The 16,830-nt window shown below is 35.1% G+C and overlaps 2 protein-coding genes across 3 annotated transcripts in view; one reads left to right on the top strand and one right to left on the bottom strand.

Annotated features, from left to right (window-relative positions):
* Window positions 1-11,018, top strand: part of LOC110805686 (DExH-box ATP-dependent RNA helicase DExH3) — a 28,548-nt gene extending 17,530 nt beyond the window's left edge. The window contains exons 15-19 of the mRNA XM_022011311.2: window positions 3,289-3,597; window positions 3,683-3,742; window positions 8,086-8,238; window positions 8,333-8,443; window positions 10,422-11,018. Of these exons, the coding sequence (XP_021867003.1) occupies window positions 3,289-3,597; window positions 3,683-3,742; window positions 8,086-8,238; window positions 8,333-8,443; window positions 10,422-10,886 (1,098 nt within the window). The 3' untranslated portion in view covers window positions 10,887-11,018. The remainder of the gene's footprint in view (window positions 1-3,288; window positions 3,598-3,682; window positions 3,743-8,085; window positions 8,239-8,332; window positions 8,444-10,421) is intronic.
* Window positions 10,970-13,284, bottom strand: LOC110805687 (mavicyanin-like). 2 transcript variants are annotated; one of them, XM_022011312.2, is made up of 3 exons: window positions 13,152-13,284; window positions 12,430-12,647; window positions 10,970-11,661 (listed from the first exon to the last, which is right to left on the bottom strand). In XM_022011312.2, the coding sequence occupies exons 2-3, from the start codon at window positions 12,611-12,613 to the stop codon at window positions 11,279-11,281; spliced, it is 567 nt and encodes a 188-aa protein (XP_021867004.1). In that variant the 5' UTR covers window positions 12,614-12,647; window positions 13,152-13,284; the 3' UTR covers window positions 10,970-11,278. The 2 variants fall into 2 exon arrangements, with proteins under 2 accessions (XP_021867004.1, XP_056699160.1); XM_056843182.1 differs by having other exon boundaries at window positions 12,430-12,676; window positions 13,152-13,273.
* Between the last annotated feature and the right edge of the window lie 3,546 nt (window positions 13,285-16,830).

The raw sequence follows: 16,830 nt of genomic DNA on the forward strand, positions 1-16,830 counted from the left end.
CCTACGACGATTCATGTTAGCCGACCCCAAATCATTTTGGGACTAAGGCTTTGTTGTTGTTGTTGTATTGCATAAAATCTTAATTGTGCTAATAAAAAGGGTGAGTAGTTTATATGGAATGAGCGGAGGATGTACTTTATCCAGAATGTGTTAATGGTTTAGCCTTAGGCTGAAAGCCCAATGACCTAGTAGAATAGCACCAATGTGCAAATAAAGTCCAATTGTCATTTATTTTGGTTTACATGGTATATAGTAGCTCATTTCTGTGCCATATTCTTCCAAAATGTCTTAAGCCCTAGCAAGAGCTTTTTCATTTTAATTGTTCCTAGCTTTTCTTGAATTGGAGTAATAAAGTCGTGAAAAGGAAGTAAGGCTCCAGGTTCTGTGGATCAGTTGGATCTGTTTCTACCTATACTTTCTTCAAGTTTTGTTTGTTGATAATGTTAAGTCTTGGATTTGGACTAAGAACTTGTTCTTTTTAACTGATTAATAATGAACTCATTTGATATTTTCTTATCAAAACTGATATACCTGATGAAAATTTGTTTTGTGATAATGTTAACTTATGTATATTTATTAGAAATGCATTTGATGATTCAATAGTGTTTTCTTTTTTTGCTCCCTCTCTTATATTTAGTTTCCCTTCTATTCCTTTTTGGGCCTTCTCCAAAGTCAAAATACTTGTTCCATCAACTTCGCACCAATCTCTTTAGTTACTCAAATTGTTAACCACAATAACCATAACAGGATAATTCTCACCTCTGTCCCCATTGCTAGAACCTTGCCAACCAAATCTGACCATGACAGGGTTGAATTGAGAGGGTAATATCGTCATCGGGGTGGCTGGATTTTGCTGTTGGTTTGTGATGGTAGTAGTAGATCTGGTCTAAGGTGAGGTGTTCATAAAGGTGCTGAAGTCAGCTTGGTGGGTGGTAGCGGGCTGGCTAATGGTGGGAGGGAGTCGGGTGTTCGGGGAGGTTTTGTTGTGTGGTCGTGAAGATGCTAATGGAGATGGGGAGGGGAGAGGGATTTCAGTCTGCGGTGGTTTTGCAGGGACGTGAAGCGGGGTGGCTATTACACGTATTAGGGGTCTAGCAGCGCTACAGGGGGATGGATGATGCCACAAGGGTGAAGGGTTCGGGTGATATAGGGATTGAGGGCGGAGCTGGGTTAAAGGGGTAATTAGTTAGGAATTTAGTACTCCCTCCATTCTTGTTTATTAGTCCCCTTTCTGTATTGGGATGTTTTTTTATTGGTCCCTTTTAGAATCTTTCCTTATTTGTTCAACAATTATTCCTCTTTTACACTTATATTACATTTGTAATTCCCTTTTTATCCCAATTAAATATGCAAGTGGTCCCTTTATTTTCTAATTTAACAACACTAAACACTCCACCTACCCATATTTTCTTAATTTTTTCTCTCCTACCCACATGTGTGAGATTCTTTAGAGATTCACATACAAGGTTTCTTTTTAGTGGATTGTTCAATATTCCATAAGGGACTAATAAACAAGAACGGAGGGAGAATTACTTTTTATTAAATCAATTAGGCATTTGCCGTGAAAGATTTAAAAAGCATGCTAAAATGGATGGACAACTAATTTAAGATGGAGGGAGTATGAAGCGACTGAATTTGCTGTTCAAAATTGTTATTTACAGATTCAATCTTAATTTTAGTGATTTATCTGAATTGATTTTTTCCGATTATAAGTTATTTTATTGATTAACACTGATTGTGTAAGTTGAAATGTAATTTACTTATTTAAGTGGTTTATATGAGTTAAATCCACCCTTATTATTTCAAGAGTTTAAGGTGTGGGGCTCCAGTGGTGTTGAAAGTTAGGTTGTAAGTTAGTCATCTAAGATCCTTGCGTTAAAAAGCAATTAGTTTTCATTAATAGGTAAATCCAACTCCAACCAAGGAACGATATAATCCGGAGAATCCGCTAACCAAAGTCCAAACCTATTCTCGTTTCTCTTGATTTCAACTGATGTCATTTGATTTTTTTTTATTCTGACTTGTATTTTCCGGTATGATCTGATCTGTTTTTCTTGTATGATCTTGTCTGGCCTGCTTGAACTTCTCAGAAATTAAATCATTTATTGTAGGATTTTGTTACACTCACTCCGTTTTTTGTTCTACCCACTTCTTTTTTATTCCAATTTTGGTAAACACTTTTTACCATCTTACCCCCATATCCCACAACGTTTTTTTACACACACCCTCTTTATACTCTTTTATTCACCTTTTTCTTACAGTTAACCCACCCTTTTCTTACTTTCCTTGGTTTGCGGATCTACATTAAGTGGGTAAAACAAAAGAAAAATGGAGGGTGTAGTTTTGTTTGCAAAACTACTATGGTAAGAATCAACCTGTAATAATGTGTATTTTGGTATTTAAATAAACTTAAGAATTAAGCAGAATTTAGACAATGTAGATATTTGTACTTCGTATTAGCTAAATACTTGTAAGCAGACTAATACAATGGACTCAACTTTCGAGAGGTGAGCTTCTCTCCCAGAAATTACTCTCAACAATAAAGCCCACCCTTCTTGATTCTTCTCCGTTTTCTCCTACAGCTTAACATAACTAACTTCTTACATTCACGGAATTACATTCATTCCCCTAAATGCATAATGTCAGCCTACCGCTCATCTTATTCAAAATAACGGAATAACTAACTGCCATTGTGAATATCTGATTTACCCTTGCCTTTCTTCCTGCTGTAAGTGTGCATAATCAGGGGTTTGGTTTGATTCCTTGCATACTCACTCCCTCCATTTCTTTATAAATACATCACCTCAACTTTTGCAGCATTTATATACTAGCTCTGACTTGAATTTTTTTACTAATATATAAAAATAAAATGTTATTATGTAAAATGTTGTTGGGTTACAATGCATATTTTAATATTGTCAACTTAAATATTTTTTCTCAAATAGAATATTAAAGATAATTAATGGTTAAATTATGCATTCCAAGTGTGCCGGTCAAAGTGATGCATTTAAAAAGAAACAAAGGGGAGCATAAGATAATTATATATCATTACTCCGTATTATTTTTCGGTATAATTGTTACTATATTGTTGTTGTTGTTTGTTGTGCTGATGGTGGTTTTAATAGTTATCAATATTTTTGTTATTATTAGCATGTAGATCGGTTTTAATCGTAACTTTGTTTAGTTGAATTCTTTGGTTGCATTTTTCAGTTGGCAAAGCTCGCATCCAGTAAAATCTTTAAGCTTTTGACAAGCCTAACTGATCCTTGTTTTATTTCCTTGGCTCAGTTAGCAGGGATAGCAAAGGCCAGATTTTCTGCTAAGGATTACAGTGATCATATGGCTCTTGTTCGTGCATATGAAGGCTGGAAAGATGCTGAGCGAGAAGGATCAGCTTATGAATACTGCTGGAGAAATTTCCTCTCTGCGCAAACTCTTCAGGCTATCCATTCCATTCGGAAGCAATTTAGTTTCATTTTAAAAGATGCTGGCTTAATAGATGAAGATGTGAGGTCAAATAATAAGTTAAGTCATAATCAATCATTGGTCCGTGCTGTCATATGCTCTGGCCTGTTTCCTGGCATAGCATCTGTTGTGGTAAGATACTTGTGCTATGAGCTTGTGTTTGGATCTGAGTTTGGCTTGATAGATAATTAACATACACTGTATTTGATATGTGCAGCACAGAGAGACGTCAATGTCATTTAAAACTAAGGATGATGGACAAGTTCTACTGTATGCGGTATGTGATGAAAGAAATTGTTGAATGCTGAAGCTTTAAATTCGATATAGTCATCAGAATTCAAATGTGCAATACCACCTTTAAACTGAAAAATTTAGTGGTACGCTGAATCTTAGGCGGACGGACTCTCTGAAATAGTCCCAACACGATAACCTGGACATTTTAGATGATCTGTACTCTGCTTGTTCAGAAGTAACTTGGTTGCTAAACACACTCCCCCTCCCCCCCCCCCCCCCCCCTACTAAACACAACTCCCCTAATGGTGAAAATGCCCTAAACAAGATTTTAATTTTTAAATCTCGTTTATTCGGGGCATGGTAATTTGTGTTTCACCTGATAGTCATGCTTTTTGCCATTATCGTGCTCTTATACTTCCTCCGTTCCAAATTAGTTGACATGTATTCCTTTTTGGGAAAATAGGGTTTTTCTACAAAGAGCCCTTGGTTATTCTGTTTCCCATGCTGTACTCAGCTTTACTTTATAAAGTTACACACAGTACCCCTCAGGTGCAATTTTGTAATGCACCATAACCTAACTGCAATTTTGTAATGCACCATAACCTAACCATCAACACGGCGTTAAGGTTTCCCCTAGTTATTGTTCATCATTATCTTCCTTGGATTGTAGCCCCACGAACACGCCGGAAGACCCCATTCTCAACCTTTACTTACTTACTCCCTCACCTCTCATTGCCCTCTACCATCTAATCACAACCAATCTCCCGCAACTCTCCTCATTCCTCCTTCCTTTTTTGGCAAGTTAACCCGACTCCCACCCTCCCTTAGTTGCCAGCGTAACCTCCTTCTCCCCCTCTCCTTCCAGCCTCCTTCCTCTCGCCGGTTAACCCACCCCACCCCCCACCGCACCTCCCTTCCATCTCTTTCACTACTCTCAATTTGGGTCTTTCTCTCTCCTTTTCCTCGTTTCTCAGTAGCAGCCGCCTCTGATGCCGCACTGCCACCTAACCAAGCGTAAGCCGGAAAGGGGGGGAACTAGGTTGGATGTTCTTTATCTTATTTTAAAGACCAAATGCAATTCTCTAACTTCCGTCATTAATATATCATTACAAAAGGTACAACTTATTCACTTAGTGGACTTGACGGATACTTTGTGCAACTCTAAAAAGCAGTGGGTACGATATGTAAAAACTGTAATACAGGGGGCAGTTTGTAGGAAAAACCCTTCCTTTTTAGTTGACACATTTCTGTTTCGGGCAAGTTTTATAGATTAAAATGTCAATCTTGCCCCTATTATCTCTCCTCCCTACCCTTTCCCTCTCCTACATTCCCATAGCATATCCCTTTCCCCCCTCCATCGTCATCTTCCCCACTTCATCTTCCACATCCACCATGACCAAGACCACTACCACCGACCCCTTCACTCCATTAACTCAAAATTGGTCAAAATTGAGAATGTACCTTGAAATTGACATCAGAAGAATCCACAACAAGTAGACAGCACACCAAAAAGAACTAATGAAATATCCATCAAACAATTACAAAAAAATGAATACCAGGAAATAGATTGTTGAATTGAAGCAGTTGACCGATAGAAGAAGCGAAAAAAAACTTGAAGAACTGAAAGAACAGGGGGGATGTTCAGTGGGGCCCGGAGAAGGAGACTTCAAGAGGGTATTTCTGTTAGAAGGAGTCCTTCTGGGAGTGCATTTTGTAGCAACCAGAATTGAGTTGTTGAGAGAGTTCTACAATACCCAGCTTCTATAAACGTCCATGGTTTTCTTTGTTTCTTTGTTCTCTGGTTGCTCGTAACCAGAAACAACTTCAACAACAACCATGGGCTGCTTGATCTTGATCTTCTATCGATTCCGTTGGAGTTTCGTGGTCGTTTCAGAGGAGAAGGGGCAGGAGTGGAGGAAAGAGGCTAGGGTTTCTGTGTTGGTGGTTGTTGCTATAACATTGGTGGTGAAGAGAGTGCGAAAAGAGAGAGGATTCGAGTAGCTTCCATGTTTGGTAGTTGAGGAGTCGAGGAAGGTAGGATGGTGTGGCTTCTGGATAGGTAATGCGTAGGGGTAATTTAGGTTTTTTTTTTGTCTTTAGCCTTTCTCTTTCAGCTTCCTTAATTCTTGTGCTAATATGAAACATGTCTAACTAATTTGGAACGGAGGAAGGAGTATATCATATGTCATTTATCTCAAAAGGTTAATACTTCCTCCATTTCCAAGTAGTTGCACCTTTTTTACTTTCACGTTTGCCAACCCATAACTTTGACCATCAATACTTTTAATTATGTTTTAGTAAAAGTTATAAAAGTTGACATATTTAAAATACACATAGAGACAAACCCAATAGCATTTTAGATGCTTCCTCTGTTTTTATTTTTTATTTTTTACGTTCCCATTTAGACTCTCCTGTCTAGGAGTAATAATTGGGTGTAAGAAAAAAGTAAAAAAAAGCTAGAGAGATGTAATAAATTACTCCCTCCGTATTTATTTAAGAGATACACTTGGCCGGGCACGGGTATTAATAAGAAAAAGAATTGAATGAATTAAAGTAATAAAACAAGTGGGGTTGAGTAGATATTTTAATAAGTAAAACAAGTGGGAACCATGTCATTTTAGGGGGTGGGGGTGGGGTGTAGATAGATTATTTAATTAGATGGTGGGGTTGATGAGTTACTAAAAATGGCAAGTGTATCTCTTAAATAAATACGGCCGGAAAAGGCAAGTGTATCTCTTAAATAAATACGGAGGGAGTAATGGGTAATAGTGGGTAAAGTAGGAGAGGTGATGAAAAGGTGTAATTATTACGGGGAAAGGGGTAAGATAGTAAAAAATGATTGACAAAAATAGAATAAAGCAGAAGAAAGATACATAAAAAAATACCTCTTTTTGGAAAGTGGATACATTAAAAAAAACGGAGTAATACTATTTGTTTTTATTTATTAGTAGAAAATTATGGTCATAGTAAAATAAATGTAGTGCTAAAACTTAAAATGGTTCAACTATTTAGAAACGAAGGTAGTACCTGGTAATGCTTAGTACTTCCTCTAGATTAGTTTTTTACACTTTCCCTTTTCATCTGTCACGCATTTTAGTTTGACCCTTATATTTTGGAAATCCCCAGAATTATTTTAATATATTTGTCTTCCCAATACCAAAATGTTATGGTCTCGTATTCTTTCACATTTGATAAATAAATACCCGTTTATCTCCTACCACATCTATTTTTCAATAAAATAATACCCAAATATCTCCTTCCGCGTCTACTTTTTCAAAGTAATAGCCCACTCTTTTCACAGTTGTTTTTTCTAATAATATAATATAATTGATAACTAAACAACTTTTCACCTTACTAAAACTATGTGCCATGATAAGTGTCAAAATTAATATGGGACGGAGAGAGTAATTTGCAAAAGACGAGACATTTCATATCATGCTTTTTCTAGAGTAATTTGGTTATTGTAATCTTGTTGTCTCAAAGGAAGGGAAAAGGAGGACAAAGAAAATATGATATATGATTTCTATGTACCAGAAAATAAGGGGCAGGGGGGTTTCGTCTAGTAGAGTGGGGATCTGTTTCGTACCTTATTACTCCAATGCACAGCAGGCCTCAGTGGCACATTAGCCTGTTTATGTTTCTAACTGGAGTATTTTTGTCCTGAAGGCCATGTTTGCATTCTAGCAAACTGCATTTCATTTCACTTTTCATGTGTCCTTCACAACTCAATTTGCTAAGTTCGGTGGAGTATAAGTCCACCTATCATTATCCCTAACAACATGACAAAACCATTTGACCCACAAATCATACTATCTTTTCACCAATGTGCTAAACAAGCTTTTCAACTGCAAGCTTGTTCCAAACCACTATATCCCTCACACCCGGGGCTCCATGTTTCTTAGGCTAACAAACATAACTACCTCAAGAAATGCAATTTTAGTTTTACTTTGAATGCTTATGGAAAATAATGATTTGAGTCCAGTAGTTGTGAATTCTAATAGGTATGACGTTGATCAGTTGAATCCTACCAACAAAAGAAATATTTCTGGAACCCCATGTTCTCTCTCTAGTCAACTTCAGTCCCTGAACTTCTGGTGCTTCCATGGCTACACTATGCACATCTGACTCCCGCTTATAAGCCTGAGGATCTGTTGTTTGAACAAACTGTTTTAACTATTTACACTACTTTGGTTGTTTTAATTCGATTAACAATCTGTTGGATTGGACATTTGATTTAGCGAGGTTTCTTTTTCCAAACAATTATGTTGGTTCTTTTAATTTATCCTGTGTATGATTACTCATATGTTTTCTTTTGACTTGCATAGTGTATGGGCTAGCCTTCTCTCCCATTTTTGTAATTAATAGCATTGTTCTTTTCCCTTTTAGAATTCAGTGAATGCACGATACCAGACAATTCCCTATCCTTGGCTGGTTTTTGGAGAAAAAGTAAAAGTCAACACTGTTTTACTACGTGACTCAACTGGTGTCTCTGATTCTATACTGATCCTCTTTGGTGGTGCTCTTAGCAGTGGTACACAGGTAGTCCCCCCTTTCCTCTGCATCGTGTGCCTATATTATTTCTGCTTCAGTTTCACATGTGATAACTTGTGAATAAATCCTTGTAATACTGTAGCCTGGGCATCTAAAAATGTTAGATGGATATGTTGAATTTTTCATGGATCTGAACACGGCCGAATGCTACAGCAAGCTGAAGGAAGAGCTTGATAAGCTTCTACAAAAAAAGGTAAGGCCCTGCTGTGTTATTTGGGTGTGGGGAATGATTTAGTATGTTCATGGTAATCAGAAATGAAAATATAATTGCATGATAAAATTGAATCATGCCAAATACTCGGTAATAGTTTTACTGATGTGCTTATCAACCGGCTCTGTGCGTGTTTGTAATTGCAAATGTGTGTCGAGAAATTCTTTGGTGAAATTTTGGCCATAGGAAATTGATTGCGTCATTGGTGCTACATAGGAAAGTGACAAGTATTTTTTTTCTTCTGAATTTATCTATTTATTTATGTGTAACTACAACACTGCAGTGATGAAAGTGTAGGTTTTTCATGTCGATTTCCTTACTCCTTTGCGTTGGGAGGTTAAGTATGACTACGCCACCAGTATCTAAATTGATTTGTTATTTAAGAATCATTTTTTTGCTCTGGATTTGCTTCTTAAGGTGTGTTTTGGTCACCTGAATTTCACATATCTAAACTTTATAGAACAAAGCCTTGGTTTGGTAACTTAGAGGGTCTATGAGATGGAGGGGGGCTATGGTTAGCGCTGAAGTTTTCTTGTAGCATTTTACTTTCTGCTTAAAAAGTTGTGTTCAGCCAATTGTGTCTCCAGGTGGTATTGCATAGTCAACAAGAATAGTGAAACTGCATATTGTTTTGGAAGTACATTTGATTTTTCCTTGTTTGCTCTTGTCCTTGTGTTTTCAAAGTTATGTCGAAAGAAGGAAAAGGATAGAAGAATTTTTAGACGGGAGGAGCGAACTACTTTTTAGAGATATATATAGGAGGATTTGCCCATTACTACCTACCTAGCTTTAAAGGGATTTTGTCAATTACTGCTTAGATAAAAAAAAATGTTTTCATCTACTACCTATTTTTCTAACATGTGATGCCAATTGCTACCGTAAATAACATCATAATTACCTTAATTATAGTTAAATCATTTTACAACTTAATAAACATAAATCCCACCAAAAAACAAAATTGCCCAAAATTACCCAAAGCATGAAATTTTCTCTCCTCTGTATTCGTCCCTAACGTTTCTCCTAAAACAAAGTTAGTCATTTTTTGTCGTTTAAGTCATTAAAATAATTTAAGTATATAGGAGTAATTATGATGCCATTAGTATTTAGTCGGCATAATTGGCCGGAAAATAGATTAAAGTAGCAATTGACTTCACGTGTTATAAACATAGGTAGTAAGTGCCAATTTTTTTATAATCTAGGTAGTAATTGACAAATTTTCCAGATATATAGGATAAATTGTTTTTTACCACCTAAAAAAATCGAAAAATTGTTTTTTACCACCTAAAAAACTAAAACTTGTATTTTAGCACCTAAAACGAATTTAAAAATTATTTTTTATCACCTGAAAAATGGAAAAATAGATTAAAATGTTATGTAGGGAGTCACAATAACGGTAATACTTCTAAAATGTTCTATTTTTCCATGATTTCATATATTTAACTCTATTTTCTTCCCCGTTTCCTTATTTTCCATTAATTTACATAATTTTTCACCACCATTAATTCACAAAATTGACAAAATTTAATGGAAGCAAAGAGTGAAGGGTGAAAGAGTTAAAGAAAACCACACAAGGAATGTATAAAATTGGAAGGAAATTGAATTAGGTAGTCATACATAAAGGTTTCATCTATTTTTTCGTTTTTTAGGTGGTAAAATACAAGTTTTAATTTTTTAGGTGGTAAAAAACAATTTTTCAATTTTTTTAGGTGGTAAAAAACAATTTGTCCTATATATATGATGAGACTATAAAAAATTATATGGTTTTGAATAGCGAGGGATTATTTTTTGGCTCTTTCATCCTGTATGACGTATGTGATGTGATTATTGGGGTATTAAAACTATTACTAGGAGGGACGGATGATCTACAGAAGTTTTTCAATAATTACTATGGACAATTTTGTTATCTTAAATATCTGGCTATATCTCTGAATTCATTGTTAAATGTTTACAAACAACACAGCTTGAAGATCCTACAATAGACATCCTGAAAGAAGGGAAGTACCTAATGTTTGCCGTTCAAGAGCTAATATCAGGAGATCAATGTGAAGGGAGATTTGTATTTGGGCGTGAAAGCAGAAAAGCTAAGGATCCTGTAGATAGCAATAGATTCTCGAAAGATGGAATGAACCCGAAGAGCTTGCTGCAGACTCTATTAATGAGAGCTGGACACTCGCCCCCTAAATACAAAACAAAACACCTTAAAACCAATGAGTTCAGGGCACTGGTGGAATTCAAAGGGATGCAATTTGTGGGAAAGCCACAGAGGAACAAACATCTTGCAGAAAAGGATGCTGCTATAGAAGCTTTGGCATGGTTGACTCATACTGACAACAAAAATGACAACCAGGATGATAATTCCCCACCGGATGTCACTGACAACATGCTGAAACTTCTTGGAAAACGTAGAAAATCTAAACGACGTTGATATTCTTTGGTTACCTTCACGTACAAAAGTAAGCAAAATGGCTGTGGAATGCCATTCATATGGTTTCTAAATGTAACTGAATATTTGATATAAAATGTTTTTTGCTATATAAATGCCACCTTAATCACTTAATATAGCATCTCTTCTATAATGCATTAACAAAGGCGAAACTAGAGATGATCAGGGAGCAACTAGCTCAGTTGCACAACTATCTTCACAACTGCTACTACTATATTATAGTATTATTATGTACCTGAGCTTAAGAACAGTACTACGGCAGCTAGTCAGTTACCGCTTACCAATACCAAAAGTTTTTAGATGCTTGACAATTCTGCACTATCTGGAGCAGTAATCATACATTTGCCCATTCGCCCATCTGCCAAAGTCGACCTTCAGCAAAGACATAAGGCCCACATAATACCAATGATGGTGATCCCCAGGTGAAGTAGCAACCTGCTGAAACTGACTGTACTGAGGTCACTGTAACCGTGAGAGGAATATGGGCCATGGTTATCACCTTCTACAGCAGTGTTATGGTTAGAGCTTGTGTTGTTAGACTGATCAAGCTGATATAGAACCTGTACACTTAGCTTTAGCCCCATGGAGCAATGGCGAGGTCTGCCACAGATGAAGTACCTCGAACCAGGTTGGCTGAGCAGGATCACTGTCTGTCCATTGACATCGTCATAGCTGGATACGGGGCTTGTTATGCGACATGTGGCAAAATCGGAACTGACAACTTCGATCACGTCATGATCTGGTGTGTAGTTGAACACTGCAAGATCAAATATAGTGGAACCAAACGTTTATCAGTATTTTCACCTCTATAAATTATTCACTTACAATAAAATTACTAAGAAGATCACATCCTTAATTTTAACCAACTATGAACAATTGCGCCCTTTCCAATTCCTCTAGCTACCTAAAACCTACAATTCCTTACAAGGTTTCCAATTATTAATTGTTCAATTGTCAAAGTATTACAAAGTTTGATGTCCCGTTTCTAGTAAAAGTTAACCTAACATCAACTATGATTATTTATTTTCTGTGTTTCGTTTTTTTTTTTTGGGGGCAGCTTAAATTTGACCAAATAATGACAAGTTACCCTCAAAAAATTACAAGTTACACTCAATATTAAGCAACCTCTGAATCATTTTTGTTTTATTATTGAACCTTATTTAAAAATTAATAAATAACTCTAATGATAATTGTACCATATTTTCAAGAAATTAAGCCAGAAAAAGAATAATCTCAAAAGATGAATAATGATACATCTGTACATCAAAAGATTTAAAGAAATAATGAACAATTATAGTCATAAACATTAAACACTACTGCTACTTGCTGCTTTTCACATTTTAGCGTGAAAATCCAAAACAAAGAAGCTCAACTTCAGGAACGCTAATCAAACGATCAGTAATTATGAAATCGCATCAAATTATTCCGCATTTAATCAAACTTTTTAAAAAAAATTATCACGCTGCGAAACAAAAATTTAACAAAATTACTACGAGAAAATGAAGATGTTGAGAGAGAAAGAGACCGAGGGAATCGTTGACGTAGAAGGTGGTAGAAGCAGACCAGAGCGAGATATTAGAGGAGAGATCCCAACCAGAAGAATCACCAACAACATGATTCACTGCAGACGATGCGCAACGAAACTTGAGAATCGCCGACATTATCAGCATCAGCATTACTACCTTCGGTGTTGCTGCTGGATTCGTCATTCCTTCCAATTCTCTACGTCTTCAAGTAAATTTCCTTCAACAACACAGTTCAAACCACAAAATCTAAATAGGATCAGAATTGAATGAAAGATTTATCGAACTCGAAAACAACGATTAGACTGTAAACTTCATCTGTATTATAGATTATTGAAGAATTAGAAAGCGAAGTTGATGATGAGAAAGAATCAATTGAAGGAAACAACAGTAATCAAACAGATAATCTGAACAAAATAATCATCAAAATCAAAATGAAATGCATAAATCAAACTAAAACCAACAATTCGACGGTAAAAATAATCTCTAATTGAAGATTTTTAAAGAGCTGCACAAATGAATTTCGAGAAGAGAGAGAATCGATTGAAGGAAACAAAATTAATCTACGAAATTCTCATTAAACTCAAACGAAATTTTGAGATAATCAAACCAAAAATATCAACAATCAGAATGTAAAAATAATCAGTAGCCAAAGATCATTGAAGAACAACAACTATGGAATATGATTTATCTTAAGGAGTTAATAATGAAAGAGATATTTTACCTTTGACCAGTTTCTTTTCCAAGTTTTTAGAGAGAGAGAGAGTTTCTAGAGAGAGAAATAGAAGAAAATGGAATGAAGAAGATGGAGGGGGAAAACAGAGTGAAATATATAGGAGAGCTGAAGCAGCTCTGTTTCCCGCCTTTTTTAAGTAAAAAGGGTGATCGGTTGTGTGAGCGTTCCATCAACTTAATTCTCGCCACGTGTTCCAGAATTTGTTATTCGGTTATTCTTCAACAAATAAATATTCTTCTTAGTGCTATTAGTTACTCCATAATAGGGGATTGCTCCTTGTGTTTTCTAGTGAGCTTTCTAATATTGTGATGGTTTAATATAATTGAAATAAGAAATATGTATCCCTTTATCTTAGAAAAAAATTCTCGGTTGTAAGAAAATGTCTTTTTTCAGTTTTGTTTAGTTATTGACTTATTGGTTATATTTCAAAATTCCTAATGACAAGAGTGGTTTATAAAAAAAATCTTTTATTATTAAAAATAAAAAGTCGTACTTCTGAAGTTATAAATAAAGTGATATCTTAAATATTCTCTAAAACTTAGTAAATCGCCCTTTTAATAGAGGAGGTCATTTGAAATGTTGGTTGTGGATACAGTAGAAAAGATAAAAGACCGATTGCTTTTATTAATTCACACCCAGAAACTTAGTATACTTAAAATGCTATTATTAATGGCAGTTTTTGTATAGAACCACTAGCGAGTCTACCATTGTTAGCATAGCGGATTTTTGTATTAGAACCGCTAACACTCGCCAACAGAGTGTTAGCTGTTTTAACCTGAATCATAACTAAAAATATAATCAGCCCTAATATTAATGGATTGTTGCTGGATAGAGATATGAAAAAGTATGATTACACAAAGGCAATCAAGTATATCTTCAACTATGTGTACAAAGGATCAAACAAAATTATGCTAAGAGTAGGCGATGAAACCAAGGAAGATGATATATATGAAAGAAAATCCAATGTAAATGCTACAGTATACTCCCTCCGTCCCTTAATACTCGCACCGCTTTCCTTTTCGGGCCGTCCCTTAATACTTGCACCGCTTCTATAAATGGAAACTTTTACTAATATTATATTATTTCTCACACTTACCTACTAACCCGCCTACACCCCTACTCCCTACACAAAATTATTTAAAAATTCACACCCCCATCCACCACTCCTCATCCCTTACACATTTCCCACTAATTATATTAAAAAAAAATACCTTACTATCAACTAACACCCATTAAATTAATAAGTCAATTCAAGTGTCTTAAACTCCGCACCGGTCAAACTGGTGCGAGTATTAAGGAACAGAGGGAGTATGTTTGATTATTGCATTTGATAATTTAAATGAAATATAGGTGAACTTGTATTATTACTAGCAACTTTAAATCCAAATCGTGGGTGAAAATGTAGATATTAGTGATATCTATACTCTATACCAAATTACCAAGTACTTTGTATATCTTTCAATAAAATATTATTATATTGATGTGTGTATTATAGTTGGAATATTGATATTGTAATGCATTATTTGACTTGAATAAATATTTATTTTACAACTTTTATCATTATAAAATTTGTCAAATACAATCCAATAAATTTTCCACTTTACGGATTACCACCTCAAAGTTTCAATTTTGTAAATTACAACCTCAAACTTAATCTCGCATTTTAAATTACAACCCCGAGTCATATTCCGGCAAAACAATCGAAAAGTGATGTCATTAATATTTTAAACTCAATTAAATAATTAAAAAACACATTAGTCAAAAATTAAAATTCAGATATTCAAACTAAACCGACGAGTTCTACAATGTCACAATGTCGCTTCCTTTGATTAACCATTAATGATAATTTCATTAAAAATGAAAAAAAACAAGTTGTACAATATCACATTTTTTATTAACATTAGTCAGAATCCCGATTTACAAATGGTTTTCAAAGAGAACGAAATTAAATTATTAAAAAATATATAATAAACAAATTCTACAATGTCAACTGACGAGTTCTATTCAGTGGGTTGTTGTGGATCTGAGGAAGGAGAGAGAAAAATCCACCAGAAGCGTGCAGCTGCGGCGTTCTCTTTCTCACAAGCGTTCGTTGTTACTTGTTGCAGCAGCGGTGGTTCGTAGCCGGCTTCAGTGGGAAATTTGTTGGAGTGATTGGGAGAGGACCTTGTAATGATTTGTGAAAGTTATAGTTAGGACTTAGGGTTAGGGTTGAGTTTGGAATGTGAGAAGGAGAGAGAAGAGCAGGAGCGGGAGATGAAGATGATGAAGGAGAATGTGCAGCCATGGCAGAAGAACAACGGGGAAGAAGGATGAACTAAAAAAGGAGAAAGTTCAGTTTAATTTTCTGGATTTTAATTTTTGTTTATTTTTATTTTAGAAATTATTTAATTGGGTTTAAATATATTAATGACATCACTCTTCGATTATTTTCGCCGGAATCTAACCTGTGGTTGTAATTTAATGTCGGGGATTAAGTTTGAGTTTGTAATTAACAAAAATAAAAATGTGAGGTGTGTTATGAAATTAGGGAGAAAGAGAGAGAGGAAGAGAGAAACTAACTGTCGGTTATCATTTTATTCCAATCAACATAATATGTAAATATACATGTATTATATAGGATAAGGATGCTAGGGGTATAATGGGCATCCACAATACAATACATTTATAACACTCTCCCTTGGATATCCATTATCTAAAATAATACAATGACCCTATAATATACATGGAATGATGCCTCATTAAAAACCTTACTAAGAAAACCCTGTAGGATAAAAACTTAGTGAAGGAAAAGAGTACAACATTGATAGATTAAAAAGTGATACCGCAAGTGCACGGTGTCTGTTGTTAGCAGATACTTAGCAAATACGGGTCGATCCCACAGGGAGACAAGTTCTATTAGTTTTTGCCCAATTATACGAACTATTTCAATAACGAAAGTTGAGTTTGAGTATTAATACTAAAGCTAAAACAATAATAAAAATGCGTAATTTATCAATGAATTAAAGGTCTAGGGCGTCTGTTCGGTTCACCATGCTTATACCAATCCAATAACACAATTCAATTCGACAACGAATAAACTAGGTCGAGTAATTAAAGTACATGCTAATCCTACGGTCGGGTCTTAACACTTTCAATTCAACATATGCAGTACGGTCGCTAACATAATCAGAATTGCCAATTGTACAAAGCCTCTAAAAACACGATCTTTCGATTCTAATTCCTATTAGCTAGATAATTAATCCATGAAATTGGCCGATAACATGAATCAACGATTAAGAACAAATCAATTGGAATTACTCAATCATAATTTATAAATTAACGAACTTTAATGCATATCAATCATGGTATAAACATGGCTTCCCTTACTTAGCCCTAGAATAAAACTACTCGCTCATAATTGAATTAACAAGCATGAAATATGAATTAACAATGAATTTCATAATGAACAATAATAAGAAACGATAATTCAAAGCAAGAAATATGAATTAACAATGAATTTCATAATGAACAATAATAAGAAACGATAATTCAAAGCAAGAGAAGCAAGAAGAATTATGAAAATACCTCTATATTGAATAATTGAATGGAATGAACTAGGGCTCAATAATGTGTAGAGAGAAAAATAAAACTGAACGTTTAAAAGAATTCTAGGAAAATAATAACA

Source organism: Spinacia oleracea, chromosome 4 (genome assembly GCF_020520425.1).
Source record: "Spinacia oleracea cultivar Varoflay chromosome 4, BTI_SOV_V1, whole genome shotgun sequence".
NCBI classification, from domain to species: Eukaryota; Viridiplantae; Streptophyta; class Magnoliopsida; order Caryophyllales; family Amaranthaceae; genus Spinacia; species Spinacia oleracea.

Coding starts and splice junctions, on each gene's coding strand:
- LOC110805687 (XM_022011312.2), bottom strand. CDS start 12,613: ATGACGAATCCAGCAGCAACACCGAAGGTAGTAATGCTGATGCTGATA. Junction 11,662..12,429: donor CTACGTCAACGATTCCCTCG/GTCTCTTTCTCT, acceptor TTGATCTTGCAG/TGTTCAACTACACACCAGAT.